This window comes from Psammomys obesus, unplaced genomic scaffold (genome assembly GCF_907164565.1).
Source record: "Psammomys obesus unplaced genomic scaffold, mPsaObe1.curated_primary_1811, whole genome shotgun sequence".
In the NCBI taxonomy this organism is placed as follows: Eukaryota; Metazoa; Chordata; class Mammalia; order Rodentia; family Muridae; genus Psammomys; species Psammomys obesus.
In genome coordinates, this window is record NW_026593895.1 from 2,129,460 (window position 1) to 2,148,147 (window position 18,688).

Consider the following 18,688-nt stretch of genomic DNA (forward strand, 5'->3'; position numbering starts at 1 on the left):
CACACACACACACACACACACACACACACACACACACACACACACACGTATTTCCTAAGGAAACCACACTCTGCATGTGGATGGATGTCCCTGTGGAAAAGCACAACTCATGGACAGACTGCAGAGTTTCAGAGGTAGATAGTAGCATAGCCTCAATTCAATCAGTCTGCAGAGCCAAATGACAAGAAGCTGCTCTGTCCACAGGCTCTACAGCAGGTTGTCCTCAAGTGGGGCTTTCAATAAACCACCTGAGTGCTGCTCTCCAAGTTCACTACTTATCCCACAGCTGTTAGGACTGAGATTCCCACAGGCCAGGTATGGCTAAGAACAGTGACCCTTTGCCATGTGTCTGCGAGAGAGGCTCTCATATCCTGTTTCTTTTGGTACTTGCCATGGTTTGAATGCTTGTTCTTCAAAAACTCAGAATGAGACAAAACTGCATTCTTTTGTTGTTCTCGTTTTTTTTTTTTTAAAGACAGGGTTTCTCTGTGTAGGCTTGGCTGTCCTGGACTCACTTTGTAGACCAGGCTGGCCTCAAATTCACAGAAATCTGCCTGCCTCTGCCTCCCTGAGTGCTGGGATTACAGTTGTCCGGCCACATATAACCACATTTTAACCACAGTAAAAGGCAAGGCCTTTAGTGTCAATTAGGACTAGAAAGCTCCCCACCATGGACGGTTTCATTAACTCTGTAAGACGATGGAAAGCCTTGAGCTCTCACACTTGCTCTCTGCCCTGTGTGACGTTCTATGCTGCCTCAGGACGCTGTACCCAATTCCCATTAGCAATAAAGCTCTGACCAAATGCTGCCCTTTCATTTTGGACTTCCCAGCCACAGAACTATAAGAAATTGCCTTCTTTATAAATTATCCCATCTATGGTATTTAGGTATAGCAATCAAAAACAGCATCCATTTCTACAGATTCCTAATGCTAGTGTGGCACTCTCTCTGTACTTACTTCAAGAATTACCTAGAACTATCATATGTTGGGAACTTCTATCATGATGACAATGAAGACCTTGTTGCTCCTCTCCTCCCCAGCCTCCATCTTTTCAAATTCATGTGCCCTCTCTGAGTCCCCCTCCTCTAGCCCCAGGATTAAGGCAGGCTCTGTACCAAATATAAACGAAGAGCCAAAAAGGGGGCTTGCAGGTCTGCTATTGCAGCCCAGGAGAAAGGCATACCCAAATGGCTACAACCCCTCATGTGAGTACAGTAGCATAGCTGAGATCTGAAGAGGGCACACCTCCTGCTCCTCAGTGATATTACCAGACTTTCAGTTAGGACTGAAGCAGAGGACAACTGGTGCTGGGATCTGCATCTCTACAGTAATTCTCTTCCTACTCAATAACAAAAGCTGTGTTTAGGTACAAATTGTGATGTTTGGTTTTGTTTTTGAGAGACAATTCTTTTTGTGTGTTGAGGTATGACTCAGTTTGTAAGGTACCTGCCCAGCATACAAGAAGCCCTGGTCCCTCCCAGTACCATATACACGGAGGATGGTGAATGCTTGTGATCCTGACACTGAGAGCTGGACAGGAAGACCGGAGTGCAAAGTCATCTTTAGCCACATACAGAGTTAAAGATCATCCTGGGCTACATGAGAACCTTACTCAAAAAAAAAAAAAAAAAAAAAAAAAGTAAATAAAATGTTTCCTTCCCAAACTTAAAAATAGCCTTCCCCACTGCAAGAAATGTGGCCCCTCCCTGTGGGGCCCTCCAGGTTCCTGTTCCTGAAGTACTGAGCACCTTCTACAATCTCTCTGAAAGCCTCAGTGATGAGGGGCTTTCACAGCAAACATCTGTCCATTGTGCTCATTTTCAACTGAGTCATCACAAAGACCTCTCAAGCTCTCCACACACCAAGATCAGCACCCTGTCAACATTCTATTCTCCCTCTTATTATCCATTCCTCAGTTATTTTTCTTCTGAACTCACTGTACTTTCTTAGAGCTTTCCCCTTCCTTTCTAGTCCACTATGATGGCTAGAACCTCCTCATCTCATGGTCTTGGCTCTTGCACCTGAGAAACGATGTGAGGGAATAATTTAATTTTAACAGTATTTTCTAACTTTGTTCTATCACTAACATAAAGGCAAAAACTCTATTTAAAATATGCCTTAAAATCAGCCCATTTCAACCTGATCCATTTTCACATTCAGAAACTTAAAATAAACTCTGAAAAATATTTTGTTATTATTAAAACTAAATGACAACTGAACTCCCACTATTCCTTTCAAACCGCTGAAACTTAATGAAATTGAAGCCAATACTTATTCTCCAAAGCTGAGATGACAATACACTGTGATAATCTCATTTTCCCATTGTTCTCTCCCTCTTCTTAGTGAAGCTCACTGGGTCAAGCTAGACCCCTTTCAGTCCCTCTCATTTCTAGGCTAAGGAATTCCTAGGAGAGAGGCATGCTGAATCAAGGATGGTGATGTGGGTAAGGGAATGGGGAGCTCATTCAGCGCCTTCACCAAGATCTCAGAGTGAAACCCAGGCTCTGATTGGCCCTAAGGCCTGTGGGAAGCTCTGAGGCTTACAGTGAGAGGAGTGTCAGAGCTCTCTAGCCCATTGGAGGTGACCACAACTAATGACTCCCATTCCTTTGTGCTTTGTAGTCTGGAGACAGCAAACTGCTACATTCTCAACAGGCCAGCCTGTACCCATCTCTAAGCCTCTGCTCCTACTATTCACTTGCCTGAAAATCCCACCCACCACAGCCCTGTCTTCCTACATTCTGGCAGCTCTGCCTAACAAAAGGAGCCTGCTCTGTACCACCCCAGGCCATAGGCAGTTGGCATGAACTTGGCTACAGGGTGATACCATCTCATGAGCCCCAGGTGGATATATGGCCTTTAACCAGAGCTGTGTGCACCCTTAGAGAGGGGACTTGTCTACCTCCCTTGTGTCCCTGCAGTGCTACCTGAACAAAAGTGGACACTCCTAGTATCTAATCTTATGACCCCAAAGATGAGTAGGAAAGGCAGCGGCAATTGAGGCCACATACCAAACCTCACACACAGGGGCTACCCAGGTGTTTGAATAGGTATGGCCCCATAGACTCATGTGTGTGAATGCTTGGCTCACAGAAAGTGGTACAACTAGGAGGTGTGGCCTTGCTGGAGGGAGTGTGTCACTGTGGGGGTAGGCTTTGAGGTCTCCTGTGTTCAAGCTATGATCAGTATGACACACAGTCCCCTTCTGCTGCCTGCAGATCAAGATGTAGAACTCTCAGCTCCTTCTCCAGCAACATGTCTGCCTGCATGCTCCCATGCTTCCCACCATGATGATAATGGACTGAACCTCTGAAACTGTAAGCTAGCCTAATTAAATGTCTTCCTTGAGGGGCTGGAGAGATGGCTCAGTGGTTAAGAGCACTGTCTGTTCTTCCAAAGTACCTGGGTTCAATTCCCAGAACTCACATGGCAGCTTACAACTGTCTGTAACCCCAATTCCAAGGGATCTGACATCTTTACACTAATGCACATAAAATAAAATAAATAAAATAAAATAAAATAAAATACAATAAAATAAAATATAAATAAAAAAGGTAGAGTGCTTAAAAAAAAATAAAAGTTGTCTTGAGCATGGTGTTTTACCCAGCAATGAAACCCTAGCTAAGACACCAGGACACAGTCTGCTGTCTGCAGCGATTTATTTAAAAACAAATAATCAAATATCAAGTAACAGACCACAGTCTCATAAGGGTTCGTTGACTAGAACAGCAGATATTCCAAAGTCTCCACTGTTCTTTGCAGCCTTCTCTTCAAGGCTTTTTGCTTATTTGTGTTTGCTATAAGCAATTGTTGAAGGGGAGCACAACAGAGCAGCACAACTCCACAGTGGCCAAGGTGTCTTGAGAGGGTGAGATCAGGGTGTCTGAGGTCACTGATGTACACTACTGACCCACTTTCATATACCTCATTCTGGGGTAGAGCTGCTACAACTGAGTGACAGACACTTTTTAGTTCTGGATCCTGAAAAGCAGATGACTTCCTGCCTGAGCTGTCAGACCATGACCTTCTGCCTCATCATTTACATGTGCAGACATGAAAACCCTGTAAGGAAAACAGTCTGGTCCACATTGCACAAGCTCTGACTATGCTGCAGGCTACACCACACCAGACAGTATCTGCTGCATGGAGCACCACTGACCCAGAAGGTAGTGACTTACATCACTCCGGGGTTAAAGGCAAGCCCAGCAGTAGCCAGGTAAATCTCTTTCAATCTCTATTCCCACTCTCCCAACATACCTGTCTGAGGGGCTTTAAAGGTGCCTTCTGGGGGGTCACTTGCAGAAGATGAAGGAGCAGTGGGCTCATGAGTGGTGGGTACAGGAGTGGTAGGTATAGGGACAGTGAGCACAGGAATGGTGGGCACAGGAGCAGGGCGTGCAGGACCAAGCCCAGAAGCCAGCTGCTGCCCTCCTGAAGGCTGGCTGGAATACTTCATGCGGTTCACCACACTTTCAGACAGCTTTGGGAAGAAGTGAGGAACAGGAGAGGTTACTTAACGGAAATCTTGAAAAGCCATCCTCAGAACTCAGTTTTCTGAAGACCAGCCCCAGTAATATAATTCTTCTCAAAAGCCTTCATGGCAGCCCAAAGCCACACCAACCTGGAATCCCAAGCCTACCCCAGGAAGTTCAGCTGGATTCTGCAGCTTCTTCTCCCATCTTGTCATCCTCTACACACGCTCTATCCTTGGGGTTACACAAGTCAAATCCCTTATTTTTCGCACTCACTCCTTGACCCTCCACCAGCCCCACTGGCCACTGCTGTCCATCATCAGTGGTCCATTCAGGGCAGCTCAGTGTTCCTTTCCCAGGAGCCTTTATATGCTCTAGGGTGAAGCTCCATCTCTCCCCTCCCCATGCCCACCATTACAATGAATGCCAGGGAAGCAGCATGCCCCCACAACCTATGCAGGCCTGGCCTGTTGGTGTGTGGAAAGCTCTAGCACTGGGCCGAATGACTGCCATTGCTCACCTGCCTCAGCCACCACATGGGAAAGATAATCAAAATACTTGTTGATTCATTTTACCTGATTCTCCTAATGAAGTCTGGGCAACTGAAATGCTCACTCTTTTCAGAGGAAGTAAATGGGCATGAGGGTGTCATAAAACAGTTTACACAGATGAAGTAGTGAGCTAGAGAGAAATCCTAGATAAAAACCCTTAAGAGTTCACGTCAGTAAATATTTATTAAGTGCCTAACAGTTACAGGCCATCATAAAGCACAGGTGAAGAGAAGACATTAAAAACAGCTTCAGGACAAAAGGCACAATCAACAGTTTTACTTCCAGATACCTATAGAAAGAAAGCAGTCCCCTGTGTGCACACGATTGTGCTAGGATGCTCATTGTGGGAGACAGACAAAACCAAACTGATGCAGCAGGGCTGGATGTGGCTGCCCACGTCTTTAATCCCAGCACTTGAGAGGCAGGGACAAGAAGATCTCTGAGGTCTAGGCCAGCCTGATATACAGAGAGAGTTCCAAGACAGCCAAGAGCTACACAGAGAAACCCTGTCCCAAAAAATAAAAGGGGGCAGAAGGGAGAAGAAAAAAACCCTGCAGAATATGAACATCCAGGAGGGAAATACATCCTGTGAAACACCAGGAGCCACAGACGAAGACTGAGACGAGACACACATGCACTTTCAGGAAGGCACATTACCCACTACTGACCACTAGCAAATCTCAAAGCTCTGTATCTCAAAGCAGTAAAAGACAGTGACTATGAAGATGCAAAGGAATCTAACTAACCTGAATAAACACATGCACATGTACAGACACAAATCCACAGCTAATTTTCACATCTCTGCACAGATGCACTTACAGGTTCTATTCAGAAGGGCAGGTCTCACGGCTCTCACCAAAACCCTACAGAGGAAATGGGCAAGGTATGTATACATGTGTTCATGTGTTTCTATGTACCTATGTATATGTGGATTTATGCCTTTCTTTTTTCTTGCCATGATCATTTCTTTGCCATCTAAAGAGTATATTAATAATTGAATATATATAAAAATCAAGTAACCAATGATACATGGTAATCCCATCCACCAGTAGAGAAGAAAAGAAGGCCCAGATTGAACTTGTACATGTATGCACAACCGATGGTTCAAAGGGTTATGGCTAAGTCTGGTCCCAAGGGTTTGTGTTGGAAGGTTGATCCTCAGTGCAGCCATGCTGGAACGTGATGGGACCTGTAAGAAGTGGGTATGGGAACAGCTATTACTCCTCTCCATTCTTTGGCTTCCAATCTGGAATGTGATATCTCTCTAACATCCTCCCATTCTTGAATCATGCTATGAGGTGATGCAGCCAGGAGCTTCCTCACCAGACCTAGCCCCCTGTGCTGTTGAAATTTCAACCATCAACACTGGGAGCTAAATGAGCCTCTTCTCTTTGTAAGTCCTCAGCCTCAGGTATTTCAACACAGTAACAGAAAACAAAAGCACAGTTGCCGACATACTTCAACGGGGAAACAGTAGCCTCATCACTAATGATTTGTAGGCAACCTGATATCCCACACAAAGTAACAGAGTTGGGGCCCACACTAAACTAAATATTAAAAAACTAATAAAATAGACTTGGAATCTAAAAGTAGGAGAACAAAAAACGCAGAAGAAAACACAGAGGCAAATCTGAATGACTTGTTTGAGCAGATTCTTGGATGTGGCACCAAAATTTAAAAGCAACCAATTAAATGGATAATTAGACTTCATCAAAATTAAAGTTCTGTTTATCAAAAAAACATTCTAAAGCAATTGAAAAAATAACCCACAAAATGCATAAAACATTTGCAAATAATCCCTAACAGGGGACTTATATCTAAGATATATAAGGAGCTCCTACAAATTACAATAAAAACAAAAATGTCTCAACTGAAAAGTGAGTGGCTAACAGAGACCACCCAGATGTTCATTAATGCATGACTAGTAAAATAAAGATATCTATACAATGGAATACTATTGAGTAATAAAAAGTAATGAAATACTGATTCATACCACAACATAGACAACCCCCAGAAAACATGCTAAGTGAAAGAAGCTAAACAGAAACAACCACAGCCTGGACAACATAGACCTATGTGGTCCAACCATGCAGAGAAATCTCCAGATACACACATACACACACACAAGAGGTTGTCAGCAGCATGGGATTAGGAATAAATTATACATCATGTTGATCATATTTCATAGGAGAGAGAAAAATAAGAAAACACAAACACAAATATGAAACAGCCCAGAAAGTATGTCTCTCAGAAACAGCAAAAAGAGATGTCCCAGTTACAGGTTCTAGAAGGCAAAAAGAGCACAGGGAAGAGAAGTTACACTGCTACCATGTCTTGACAGATTGGCTATGGAGGTGGACTCTAACACGCTGCAGAGAAGGGCACCAGGGATGTTCTCTGAGAGGGAGGAAGGAACTGGCAAACAGGGAGAGAGCAAGGCTACCACCACCAATTCTTGTGGGAGACTTGGTTACAAAAGTGGGCCTGAAATGCATACAAAGAAGCACCTTGGTTTTTGGGGGTTTTGTTTTTGTTTTGTTTTGTTTTTTTAGCTGAAAAGCCAAACCATTGTAAAAGCTCTAAGCAAAGTAAAAATTCAAGGAAGACATATAGAAACAGGACACAGGAGCAGTTGGCAAGGAGTGCCTGTGTAGGGATGTGAGGGAAAGGCTGTGAGTGGCCACTGCCTTGGCTGGTAGGAATGAGTGAGAGCTAGGGCTTAAAGAAGAGAAAGGACTGTGATCCCCGCATTAGTGGAAGAACATGGGTAAAGGGGAGGTCAAGAGAAACCACAAAGAAAGTAACACATTAGCATGTGGATATTAAGAATCCTGTTCAGAAAAGGAAAAGAGCCTTCAGAGGCTAGCCAGTTTGTTCATTCTCTGAGCTATAGGAACTGAACACATTTAGGGAAGTGAAGGTCAGCTTCAGAGCAAGAAGAACCAGCAACATACTGAGGTCAAGGCATGCATGACAGGGTATATTGAATAGAATATTCCTGCAGGGAGCCTCTGAGATAGGAACATAACAACATAGAAAGAGAATTTAAGCATCCTACAGCTCCTGAAAGCTGATTTTTTAAGTTATCAGAGAATTTAACAAAGTGATTGACTTCATGATGGCTGTATGAAATTGACCCTGGGAGGAAGAATTTCCACTATGAAAATTCGGAAATTGGCAAACAGTACCAATAGACATCTTTCTTGGGGAGGGAGGAAGCAGACCAGAGTAAGAGGTCAACACTGACTCCAAGGCAAGAGGAAGTCAAGGTGAGGGCTGCCAAGGGTGAATTACAGGGTCTGATTTGCAAGTTCTGGCATTGGTGGCATCAACAGAACCACATTGCTTGGTGAATGAGGGGTTAAAGAAAACATTGGCACAGTTCTTGTTGGTGGTAAGAGATTTGTAATATTTTTTAATGTTGCTACAAAATACAGCAAGTAATATTTTTAATCAACAAATAGACACACACAGTAGTCATGCGAGAATAAACACCATCTGGGCAGTGCTCCCTGCACCAACAGAACCAGAACAGAGGCCTCCAAAGCCAGATGGGGCTGGGTGCTCAGTGCCACTGACCCTCTGGTCACTGGAGCTGGCCAGAAAGTATCCAGTGTGGCCAGGAGAGAGCTGTGGCAAGGGACAAGAATCTCTTCCTATCTTTGAACTTCCCTTTCCTAACCTAAGATAGAAGCATGCTCAGGCTGCTGGCTTCAACACAGTTCAGGAGAAAGTACTGTGTAGTGAGACCCCGCTGGGTCTCAATTCCAGTGAAGCATGATGTTGGACAGGGGCCTCCTTATCTCTAATCAACTTCTTCTCCTGTGATATGGAGATAATTAATAGCGGTGACTTCAGGGTTTCACAGAGATAAACTGCAGAAAGCAGTTGCACAAAGAAGACCATCACCACGAGCTATTCAATGTGACTGGTGCACGCCAGGCCCTTAGTTATAATCTAGGCCACAAACATGCCAGGCACACACGGTATACATGAAAGGATGGAGCCCAGGGACTACAGAAGCAGTGCACTCAGGCTCTGCCGACCTGTGAGCCTCTTCCCGTAGTGCCCAGAATGCACACACAATGATGGTGGGTTCTGTTTAAAACGCCCCCCAGGTCAGATACCTGGACCTGCACTCATGTTGTTCTACCAAGTGACCCTAAGGAGAACGGGCATCTTCCTGACACCATGGCATGCTAGTTGGCACTTCCAAAATTCCTCAGGGTGAGGTAAAGTCCGGGAAGACCTCTTTCTTCTTTTCTTTAACCACACAACCCTCTAAGTTCCCTGGTGGTGAAATGTGGGAAGGCAGATGGGAGGAAGGCCAGACAGCAATTAGAAGATAAAACTGAGACCTCTGTCTAAGTCACAGCAGAGACCACTCCCCTTCCTTCATCACATATGCTTCTAGAAAACCAGATTCTTTTGAATCCTCACTATGAGGATCCTTCACCCAAGAGCAGCCACAAACTTACAGTTCCCAAAGAGAGGGCAGATGGCTGCAGAGTCTGGGCAAATCATGTGGCTACCCTACAAATGAACGCTGAGGAACTAGTGTTGCTTTACCAAATGAAATACCCAACAGAAGAACTGTGACAGATGAGCTGCATCCGGTAACCCAACCAAATAAGATCAGAGTCAGAAGAAGTACAGGGTATGCACTAATGCACCAGGGAGCAAATGCTTGGCACTCACCACACCCACCCAGCCTGGTAATCAAGGTGCAGAGCAGGTGAAGAAGGCACCCACTACAGAGCAGACCACTGGACTCCTGGTCCATGCTTCCTACTGTGTTCCTCTGTCCTGGAGCAATGGACCATGTGTTCTCAAAAGCAGAAGACATGTGCTTGTCATGAAGCCCTCTCTGTACAGCCCTCAGACGCTAGAGCAGCCCCAGGAGAATTCTGACAGGCAGTAATAAGCAGAGGTTTCAAGAGAGCAAAGAAAACAAGGAACACAAAGGAGCCCAGAATAGGCTAGACAACAAGGAAACTTGGCACATCTCCCTGACCAAAACCCTGCCTCCACTCCCCACTCTCTCAATACTCTGCCTGATTTCTCCTCACAGAACTTCACAATCTGAAACAACATACACCTGATTTTTTTTTTTTTTTTTTTTGGTCCACCATCACCAGTATGTAAGCCCCATCCATGTCAGACAAGATTCCACTTTGCTCTAGCTGCATCCTCAGTGCCTGAAGAAGTCCCCAGGCCCATTAGACACTAAAATACTTGTTAAATTAAACATGTAGTAAAGGTTCAAATACATAACAGTGCATGCATGCAACAGAGTATTACTAGTCAGAGTTCCATTACCATGACAAAGCATCTGAGATAATCAACTTAAAAGGAGGAAAGATAACAAAAGGAACTTAAAAGGAGAAAAGGCTTATTCTGGCTCATGGCTTCATTCAGCACATGACCCTTGGCTCTACTGCTTTGGGCCTGTGGTGACTTAGTACATCCTAGCAAAGGAGGCCTAGCCTATTTGGCTTTAATGATCAAGTCTTCTGAGAAAAAGGCCAAGATTAAGAAATTGCCTAGATCAGTGCTCATGTCTGTGGGGGTTTGTCTTAAACACTAATTATTTGGAGGATCCAAGCTCCTGTGAGCACCATCATTCCTAGGACATGTGGTCCTAGGCTACATAAGAAAGCTAGCTAAGTATGCGCCTGCGAGACAACAGCAATCTAAATTTCTGCTTCATGCACCTGCTTCAAATTCTTGCCCTGACTTTCCTCAATAACAGACCTGGAAGTTCTTAACAGAAAGGAAAATGGGGAAAGGCCTGTTCACTTCCAAGGCAGCTGAGAAGCAACGACCAAGGAGTGGGGTCCCAACAATCCCTTCAGAGGCATACTTCCAATGACCTAAATTTCTTCCACAAGGAGTTTACACTCTACCACCTAAAGGCTCCACCTCCCAGTCCTACCAAAGACTATAGAAGCAAGTTTCAGCACATGGCCTTGGAGGCAACATCCAAACCAAAGAAGCACGCCAAGTTCCTCAACCTCAACTTTTTCTCAAGGAGCTTATCATCAGATAGGGGTGAGAAGGACACAGACCATAGTTACAAACACACAAGCAGTTCAGCTAAGCTCCAGCTCCTAGGGAGGTGCCTAAATGAGGCCTTAAATACATCCCACATTCAGAGAAAAATACTTTGTAATCAGGGGTGGGGTGGAGGGTGGCCTGCCAGCTGGGAATGGCACCAGCAAAGACACACAAAAAGGAATGCAGATGTCCTGAGGTTCAATCACAAAGGGCACACAGGGGTATATTTAAAAATTAAGGTGCAGAGAGAAGGTTGCCGGGCTCCACCTGATGAGGCTTCCAAATGACTAGAAGCTAGAATTTATTCTGCCATCAACCAGAACCATTACAGCTCCTGAAAGGACTCAGGCAGAATTTTCTCTGCTCAAAGGAGTTTGGCAAAGGAGAGAGAGGAACTAGAGATAATGAAAGCATGGAGGAAGTGTGACAACATAGGGGTGTAGATCAGGAATAGAGGCTGAGATGTGTACTGGCTGGAGGGTGGGCTAGAGAGAGTGGATAGGAAAGACACTAAGGAAGAAAAATCAGATGACCTGTCTGAAGGCACAGACAAATGACATAGACAATGAAAGAGCAATTCATAGAACAACACATCTTGTTGCACAAGCCAAGGGGAAGAGCCCATTTGTACATAGGCTTGGGGAGAGTCTGAAAGGATTCATGAGAAATTGTGAACAGTTGGCATTTAAAAATAAGATGTATTCTGCAAGAAGAAAAAAGTCATAAAGTAATGGAGGAGAGAAAAGATGACAGTAAGACTCCCAGCCTGGCTCGCTGTAAAGAAGGAGGTGTCGCTGCTGAGCCAAGAACAGCCGATGTGTGAAATGCTCCGAATGCATCCAAGTAACTATGACCCTCTGCCACTCCAGAAGCAGAGGTAGTAGCACATAAGAAGTCAGGGCATAACCCTGTGAGAAAGGCCAGACTGGAGGAAGAGGTCATTTCTCAAACTCCAGCAAGGGACAACATTATGGCTATTCTTGGTTGTCAACTTTTCTATATCTTGAACCAAAACCCAAAAATGAAGGTTACACCTTTCTGTTTAATTGAAATAGAAAGATCCACTTCTAATCCAGATCTTTGAGGTAGGAAGACACACCTTTAATTCACATCTTTAGTGCAGATCTAATTTGAGCTATACCTTCTACTGGAAACCTATATAAGGACACGAAAGAAAGAAGATTTTGCTCTTTGCCTGCTTGCCCTTTTCTTGCTAGCAAGTCCATTCCTTCACCAGTGTTAGTGTCTACTTATTCGGGATTCCAGCTGAGAACTCCAGCCTCGTGGACTGAACAACTACTGTATTCTTGGACTTTCTATTGATAGCCAGCCATTGTTGGACCATCTGGACTACAAGCCTGTAAGTCATTCTATACAGAGATTCATTCTATAAATTCTGTTACTCTAGAGCAGTTCCTAATGCTGTAACCCCTTATGTTGTGGTGACCCCCAACCATAAAATTATTTTCATTGCTACCTCATAACTATAATTTTGAGACTGTTATGAACTTTAATGTAAATATCTGACATACAGATAGTCTTAGGCCCCTGTGAAAGGGTCATTTAACACTCAAAGGGGTCATAGCCCATAGTTTGAGAACCACTGCTCTAGAAAACCTTGACAACAAAACCTAGAAAACCTAGGCAACAAAGTTGGAACAGAGGCAGCATCAAACCCAAATGAAAAAGCTTTGTGCCTTACAGGGACTCCTGAGCACACGCCACATGCCAGGTTCCAGCTAAATATATTTTCTGAGCATGGCCATTTTACACTAGAAGAAAACAGCCAGGGAGGCTGGAGAGCCACCCATGATCACAGATGACCTAAATGCTAAGACCAACACTCAAACTGAACCCTGGCAACAATAGTGACACCTGTACAAATGAAGGTAGGACCATGGTTCTCCCTAAAGGTCAGAAAACCATGTGATGCAAGAGCTGGCTCAGGAATTTGCAAACACATCGCCTCCACTGATGGGCTTTGTGGAGCCCGAAGAGGAAAGGTAACTAGGAACTGAGCAAGCAGTCAATATGAAAATTAGTTATTTCTCAGCCTCACAAATCCTACTGTCTAGACACAGTTGAGAAATAACGATGTGGAGACAGCTTTGTCAGTTCATGAAGGTGTCAGATCCCTATGGGCAAGAGAGGTGTCACCACAGTCACTAAGAATAAGAAGTGGCTTTCAGGCTGGCCAGGCCTATGTGACTATGTTCTGCCCATGCAGTACCATATTTCTGATGTTTCACTGAGTGCCAGGCATTGTGGAAGTCCTGTACAACTAGGAAACAAAATCTGTTCTGTACCTTCTCCCTGCCTGGGTCCACAGCTCCAGTGGGCAAGGCTCAGCTGTGCAATAAGCAGTGTTGACTGGCTGATCTCTAGAGGAAGCAGTTTACCTGATGTCTCACTGAATCAAGCTACTAGGGCCCAGTCCTTGAAGAGGTACTGCCTAATCCTGCAGTGTTAAAGACTCCTCCTTTCCTTGCTGGAGCTGTTGCCTGGGAGACAGTGTTGCTTGTCCTTCAACTTTTTATGGGCTGAAATTAGACCCACCGGCTGCTCAGCACAGATGTAAATCCCAGAATGTCAGGACAAGAAAAGCCCTCAGGGACCTCCGACACCAAGCATGGCACATGACACCAAGTGCATCACACACAAGTGCCTGCTGTGGAGCCAGTTAGGTGACCGAAGCAAACAAAACAGGCCTAGCAAAGAAAAACAAAACATGTAAGGATCTGTGGTAGAAATAGTGCTAAGGGCAAAAGGGGGACAACTGACTTGTCGCTCACACAAAGTGCTGCCATACGGAAAGACACCAGACTGTCAATGGGTTTTTTTTTCCTCCCTTTCCAAAAAAACACTAAGAATCAAATTATGTAAAGCCTCCCAATTTTTAATTGGTAGCAATTAATTCAAACCTATTAATAACATAAAGTTTCTGGGCTCACGGTTGGGGGCAAGAAAACCAGCCAATGTCTCCAAATTCTATCCAGCTAGCATCACACAGATCTGTAACAGACACTGAGCCATATCTAAATGACTCTTGCTCACCAGGCAGAAGGGAGGAGGCAAATAAAAGTAATTTTTGGCTCAGGGTAGGAAGCACTAGGAAACTAGTAGGTCTGCAGTGCAACGGAAGAAGGCTCCTTCAGAAGGCAGTCCCTTACCATAGTCTTAAGGAAGAAGGAGATTCAGCCAACCAAAGAGGGGGGAAGAAACAATCCAAAGGAGAGAGCCAAAGGCTCGACCAGGGAACAGTGCAGAGCACAGCAGCAGTTGTCCACAGCCCAGCTGGATGAAAGGGTGCCAGCACATGGAGCGCCCAGTAAGCCTGGCACAGCAATAGGCCTTTAATACAGAAGCAAAACTCAACTGTGACACAGTCAGCCCTGACTCTGAACAGAATCTCTGGTAGAAGTGGGCTGCTTTTGAAAGGACAAACCAGAGCACAGGAATGAGGTTTTTCTGACATGTCTCTGAGCTTGAGTTTTATGACCATTTGCCAGAAAACTGCCCAAAAGTCAGATGAAGAAAGGAGGTATGGACCTGACCTGAGAAGGAAAGTATTAAGAACAGGCCTGGACATGTAGCTCAGGGGGCTTGCCTAGCAGACACCAGGCCTTTGATCCATCCCCAGTACAGGCAGTAGGGAAAAAGTAGTAAGGACAAAGGGACATTGAAACAGAAACTGCTGGCAAGACTTGTCACTAAAGGTTGAAAAAAAGGAGACTACTGACTTTATAGATGAGGGAATGGAGGGCAGAGTCATTAACCTAAGAAACAAGTCCCTTCTAAGGGAAGTGGAGGAGGGAGGCAGGCAGGTCCCATGTGGACAGTGAATTAGAGGCACATGTGCTGTGCAAGGGAACATGAACAGCCCATTTGTAACAGTTCTAGGCTGGAAACTCAGATGCCAGAAGTTATCAGCCAATGAATGAAGATAACAGAGAATGACTGGGGTTGGGATGCTGGAGGGGCAAAAGGTTGAACAAGAAAACACCCTGAAGCTTCTGTCATAGCCAGGCAAAAGGCAGTATTCTAGATAGCTTTCTGTTGCTGTGATAACCCACTCTGACCAAAAGCAGCCTGAGGAGGAAAGGGCTTATTTCAAATTACAGGGCAGAAAATCAAGCAGGAACAAAGGGAGGAATCATGACGGAAATCTGCTCACTAGCTTGTTCAAGGCTCAAGTTCAACTACCTTTATTGTACAGCCCAAGTCCTCTTGCCTAGGAATGCTACCACTCACAGCATCACACCCTACACTGGTTAGCAATCAAGAAAGTGCCCTCAGTTATGTCCACAGGCCAATCTGATACAAGTATTTCTTTGATTAAAGTTCTCTTTTTTCTGACAACCAAAAGTAGGCACCACAGACAGAAACTGCAATTTTCATCCTAGACCAGAAACACTAAAGAGCAGAGCTCTCCCTGCCAAAAGGCAAGTCTTGCCATCCTCAGCAATCAAGGATGCCTCCAGAGCTGTACACCTTTCTTTCCCAGATGAAGGCACCAGCCCTCCAACAGCCATCCCTACATCTACACTGTTTTTTCTTCAGGAGGGAGAAGGGGTTCTGTGACACAGCTAAAGTGCACTACAGAAATTCAGCTTACATGAGGGTAACATCCCCAACTCAGAAGGTCAGATGGAGTCTCTGCATCTCATCATGCTGTTTAAATGTGACTGCTGGCTACACAGGAGTCAAAAGCAAAAAAAAAAAGGATCTCAAACGGCATGCACAGTCCTCAACTGCCATCTCACACACTATGAATCTGGGATCCAGGAGTGAGGAGAACAGAGGGTACCAAGGGGAAGGCTGGGCCTTCATATCTTCTGTTTCCTCAGTTGAAGAAGGACAGAAAGCCCTAAAGAACTCTGCCTCCCATCAGAACTTGCTCTTCTTTGTCTTCTAAAACTATCCACAAGATATTACTAGTGTCAGAACACTGATCGGACCTGCTCATGTGAAGCACTTAGCCCAGTCAGTGTGCACTCAGGCGCTGTGTGCTAGACTCTAAACTCTAACTCAGCCTGTCTCCTGGCTTTCCAAGCTGGCTTTCCCTTTTGTAGCTCCATCAAATTAATACATTGTGAGTCAAGGAGAGCTTTACAGCTGAAGAACACTGGAGGGAACTTGTGCTCAAGCCCTGGTATGCACCTGTGCTTAATTGGCGCATGAAAATGCTACATCCCATCTGTCCCTCTCCAGGGTCAAGGCCTTTGTCTAGGTTTTCTGAGATCACCGATTTGTCTCACTGACTTTAAGCAAGTCAAATTAAGATGCAACCAAAGAGAAGACATGGTAGACTGGACAGGATCCTAAGCAGAGTAATATCTAGCAAAAACAAAAAGGAAAAAAAAAGAGACAAAAAACAGGTAAAGTACAGAATACGACACAAAGCTAATGTGGGACATCTGAGGAGGCAAGCTCAACACTGCTTGACGACAGCATGGAGGAAAGACATCTGCTGCTCAAATGTGAAATAAGCCCATAAAGCCTTGGAAAGGTATGAATCTCATGCTCAGTTAGCACAGTGTCAGCTTGGATAGAAGGGCTGTCAATTCATTAAGTCAAATTTGGAATCCAGAATGTACAGCAAAATAAGCCAGACTTTCCAATTTTTAAAAGTTAATCTTTGTCCTCTTAGAATTTCCAAGAGATATACAGTATACAAGAGGTGGAAGGAAGGAGTGACAGATGATTAAAAAGTAAGACCATCAAACCCTTAAAGGAAACCTACACACAACTACAGCCAACATGCTTAATGGGGGAAGATTCAATGCTTTGTCCCTAAGCTCAGGCAAGGACATTACTCTCACCACTTCCATCCAACATACAATACTGAGTCTAGCCAATGTAATAAGGAAAGAAAAAGAGGGTTGGCAAGGTGGCTCTAAGGATAAACACACTCAGCATATAAACCTGACGACCTGAGGTCAATCCCCAGAACCAGAACTGAAAGGAGAGAGAACCAACTCCTAAAAGTTGTCCTTTCATACACACACACAGACACACAAACAGAGAGAGAGAGAGAGAGAGAGAGAGGGAGGGAGAGAGATTAAAATACAAGAAAAAGAAGAAGCATCCAAGTTAGAAAAGAAGTAAAATGCCATTGCAGACATCATCTTAACCATAAAATATACTAAGGAATCAAAAGCTGTTGGGATAAAGGGGCTCAACTGTCTGCATGATCAATATACAAAAATCAACTACATACAAAAGAACAAAACCTCTGGATTACATTGAAGAAGCACGCTACAGTGTGCTCAAAGCAAAAAGTACTGCTGAGAAAAATGAGGGGAGACACACTAACTGGAGATACTTTTCATACCCACAGCCAGGCAATGCCACTGTTAAACAAGCGATGTGGGGACTGGGGAGATGACTCTGTAGGTAAAGCACTTGCCCCTCAAGTGTGAGGACTGGAGTCTGGAGCCCCAGGAACCATTAAGAGCCAAAGAAACATGGGGCCACCTGCATTCCCAGCAGAGATAGGGGAGTCTTGGACTAGCTAGAAATGAAAAGCTCTAGGTTCGTAGCAAGTCTCTGCTTCAGTAAAGAAAATGGAGAGCAACTGAGGCCCCAAAGTCAATTTTGAGCTGCTACAAGCTCACATACACATGTACACATTACCCCCCCACACACACGTACACATGCATGCACACCACAAACATCCACAGGCAACAATAAAAAGCGCGATTCCCCAAAGTAGAGTATAGATTGAATCCCAACAGGCTTCTTTTTACAAAAGGTGACAAATTAATCCTAAAATGTACATAGAAATACAAAGAGTTCAAGACAATCTTGAAGAACAAGGTCAGAGGCTTTGTATTGCTAACTTCTGAAACTATGAACTATAGCAATCCAGACAGCATGGTCCAGGCACAAAGATAGACATGGGGCTCAATGGAAAGAACTGAGCACCCAGAAAGAACCTTACGTTACTGGACACATTTTATGAAGGCTCCAATGGCAATTCAGTGGGAAAAACAAGTCTTCTCCACAAACAGTACCAAAAAATTGGTATCTCATGAGAGAAAAAATAATAATAATAAAACATACTGAATAAAATCTAACCCACCTCTTGACCTGCTACATAGATTTTCAGTGGGACATAGCTACACTCATACATTGATGGCACAACACTGGGTAGTTATGACAGACTTTCTGATCTACAAAACCCAAGCACTTCCTATGTCCTTCCTAGATGATTTTGTCAATCACAATTTAAAAGCTACCTGGATATACACCATACCGAAAACTAACTCAAACAGACAATGGATCTAAATAGCAAAAACTACAAAAGTCGAAGAAAAGATGAGGAGGAGAAGGAGGAGGAGAAAAGGAATACATTTCTATGGCTTTAAAGCAGGCAAACTTTTCCTAGATATCATACCAAAAGCACAATGAATGTTTTTTGAAGTTTAAAATTATAAACACTTGCACTTCAAAGACTATTATAAAAACAGAAACAAGCTACATATTTGTAGAAATGGCTTCAAATTAGAATATAAGAAAGGGTTTGGATCCATTAAAAGAAAACATTATTCAATGGAAAGGAAGGAAGGAAGGAAGGAAGGAAGGAAGGAAGGAAGGAAGGAAG

General features: G+C 44.2%; 1 protein-coding gene across 1 annotated transcript in view; it reads right to left on the reverse strand.

Annotated features, from left to right (window-relative positions):
* Positions 1-18,688, reverse strand: part of Chchd6 (coiled-coil-helix-coiled-coil-helix domain containing 6) — a 207,731-nt gene that overhangs the window by 183,926 nt on the left and 5,117 nt on the right. The window contains exon 2 of the mRNA XM_055617420.1: positions 4,260-4,482. Within this exon, the coding sequence (XP_055473395.1) occupies positions 4,260-4,482 (223 nt within the window). The remainder of the gene's footprint in view (positions 1-4,259; positions 4,483-18,688) is intronic.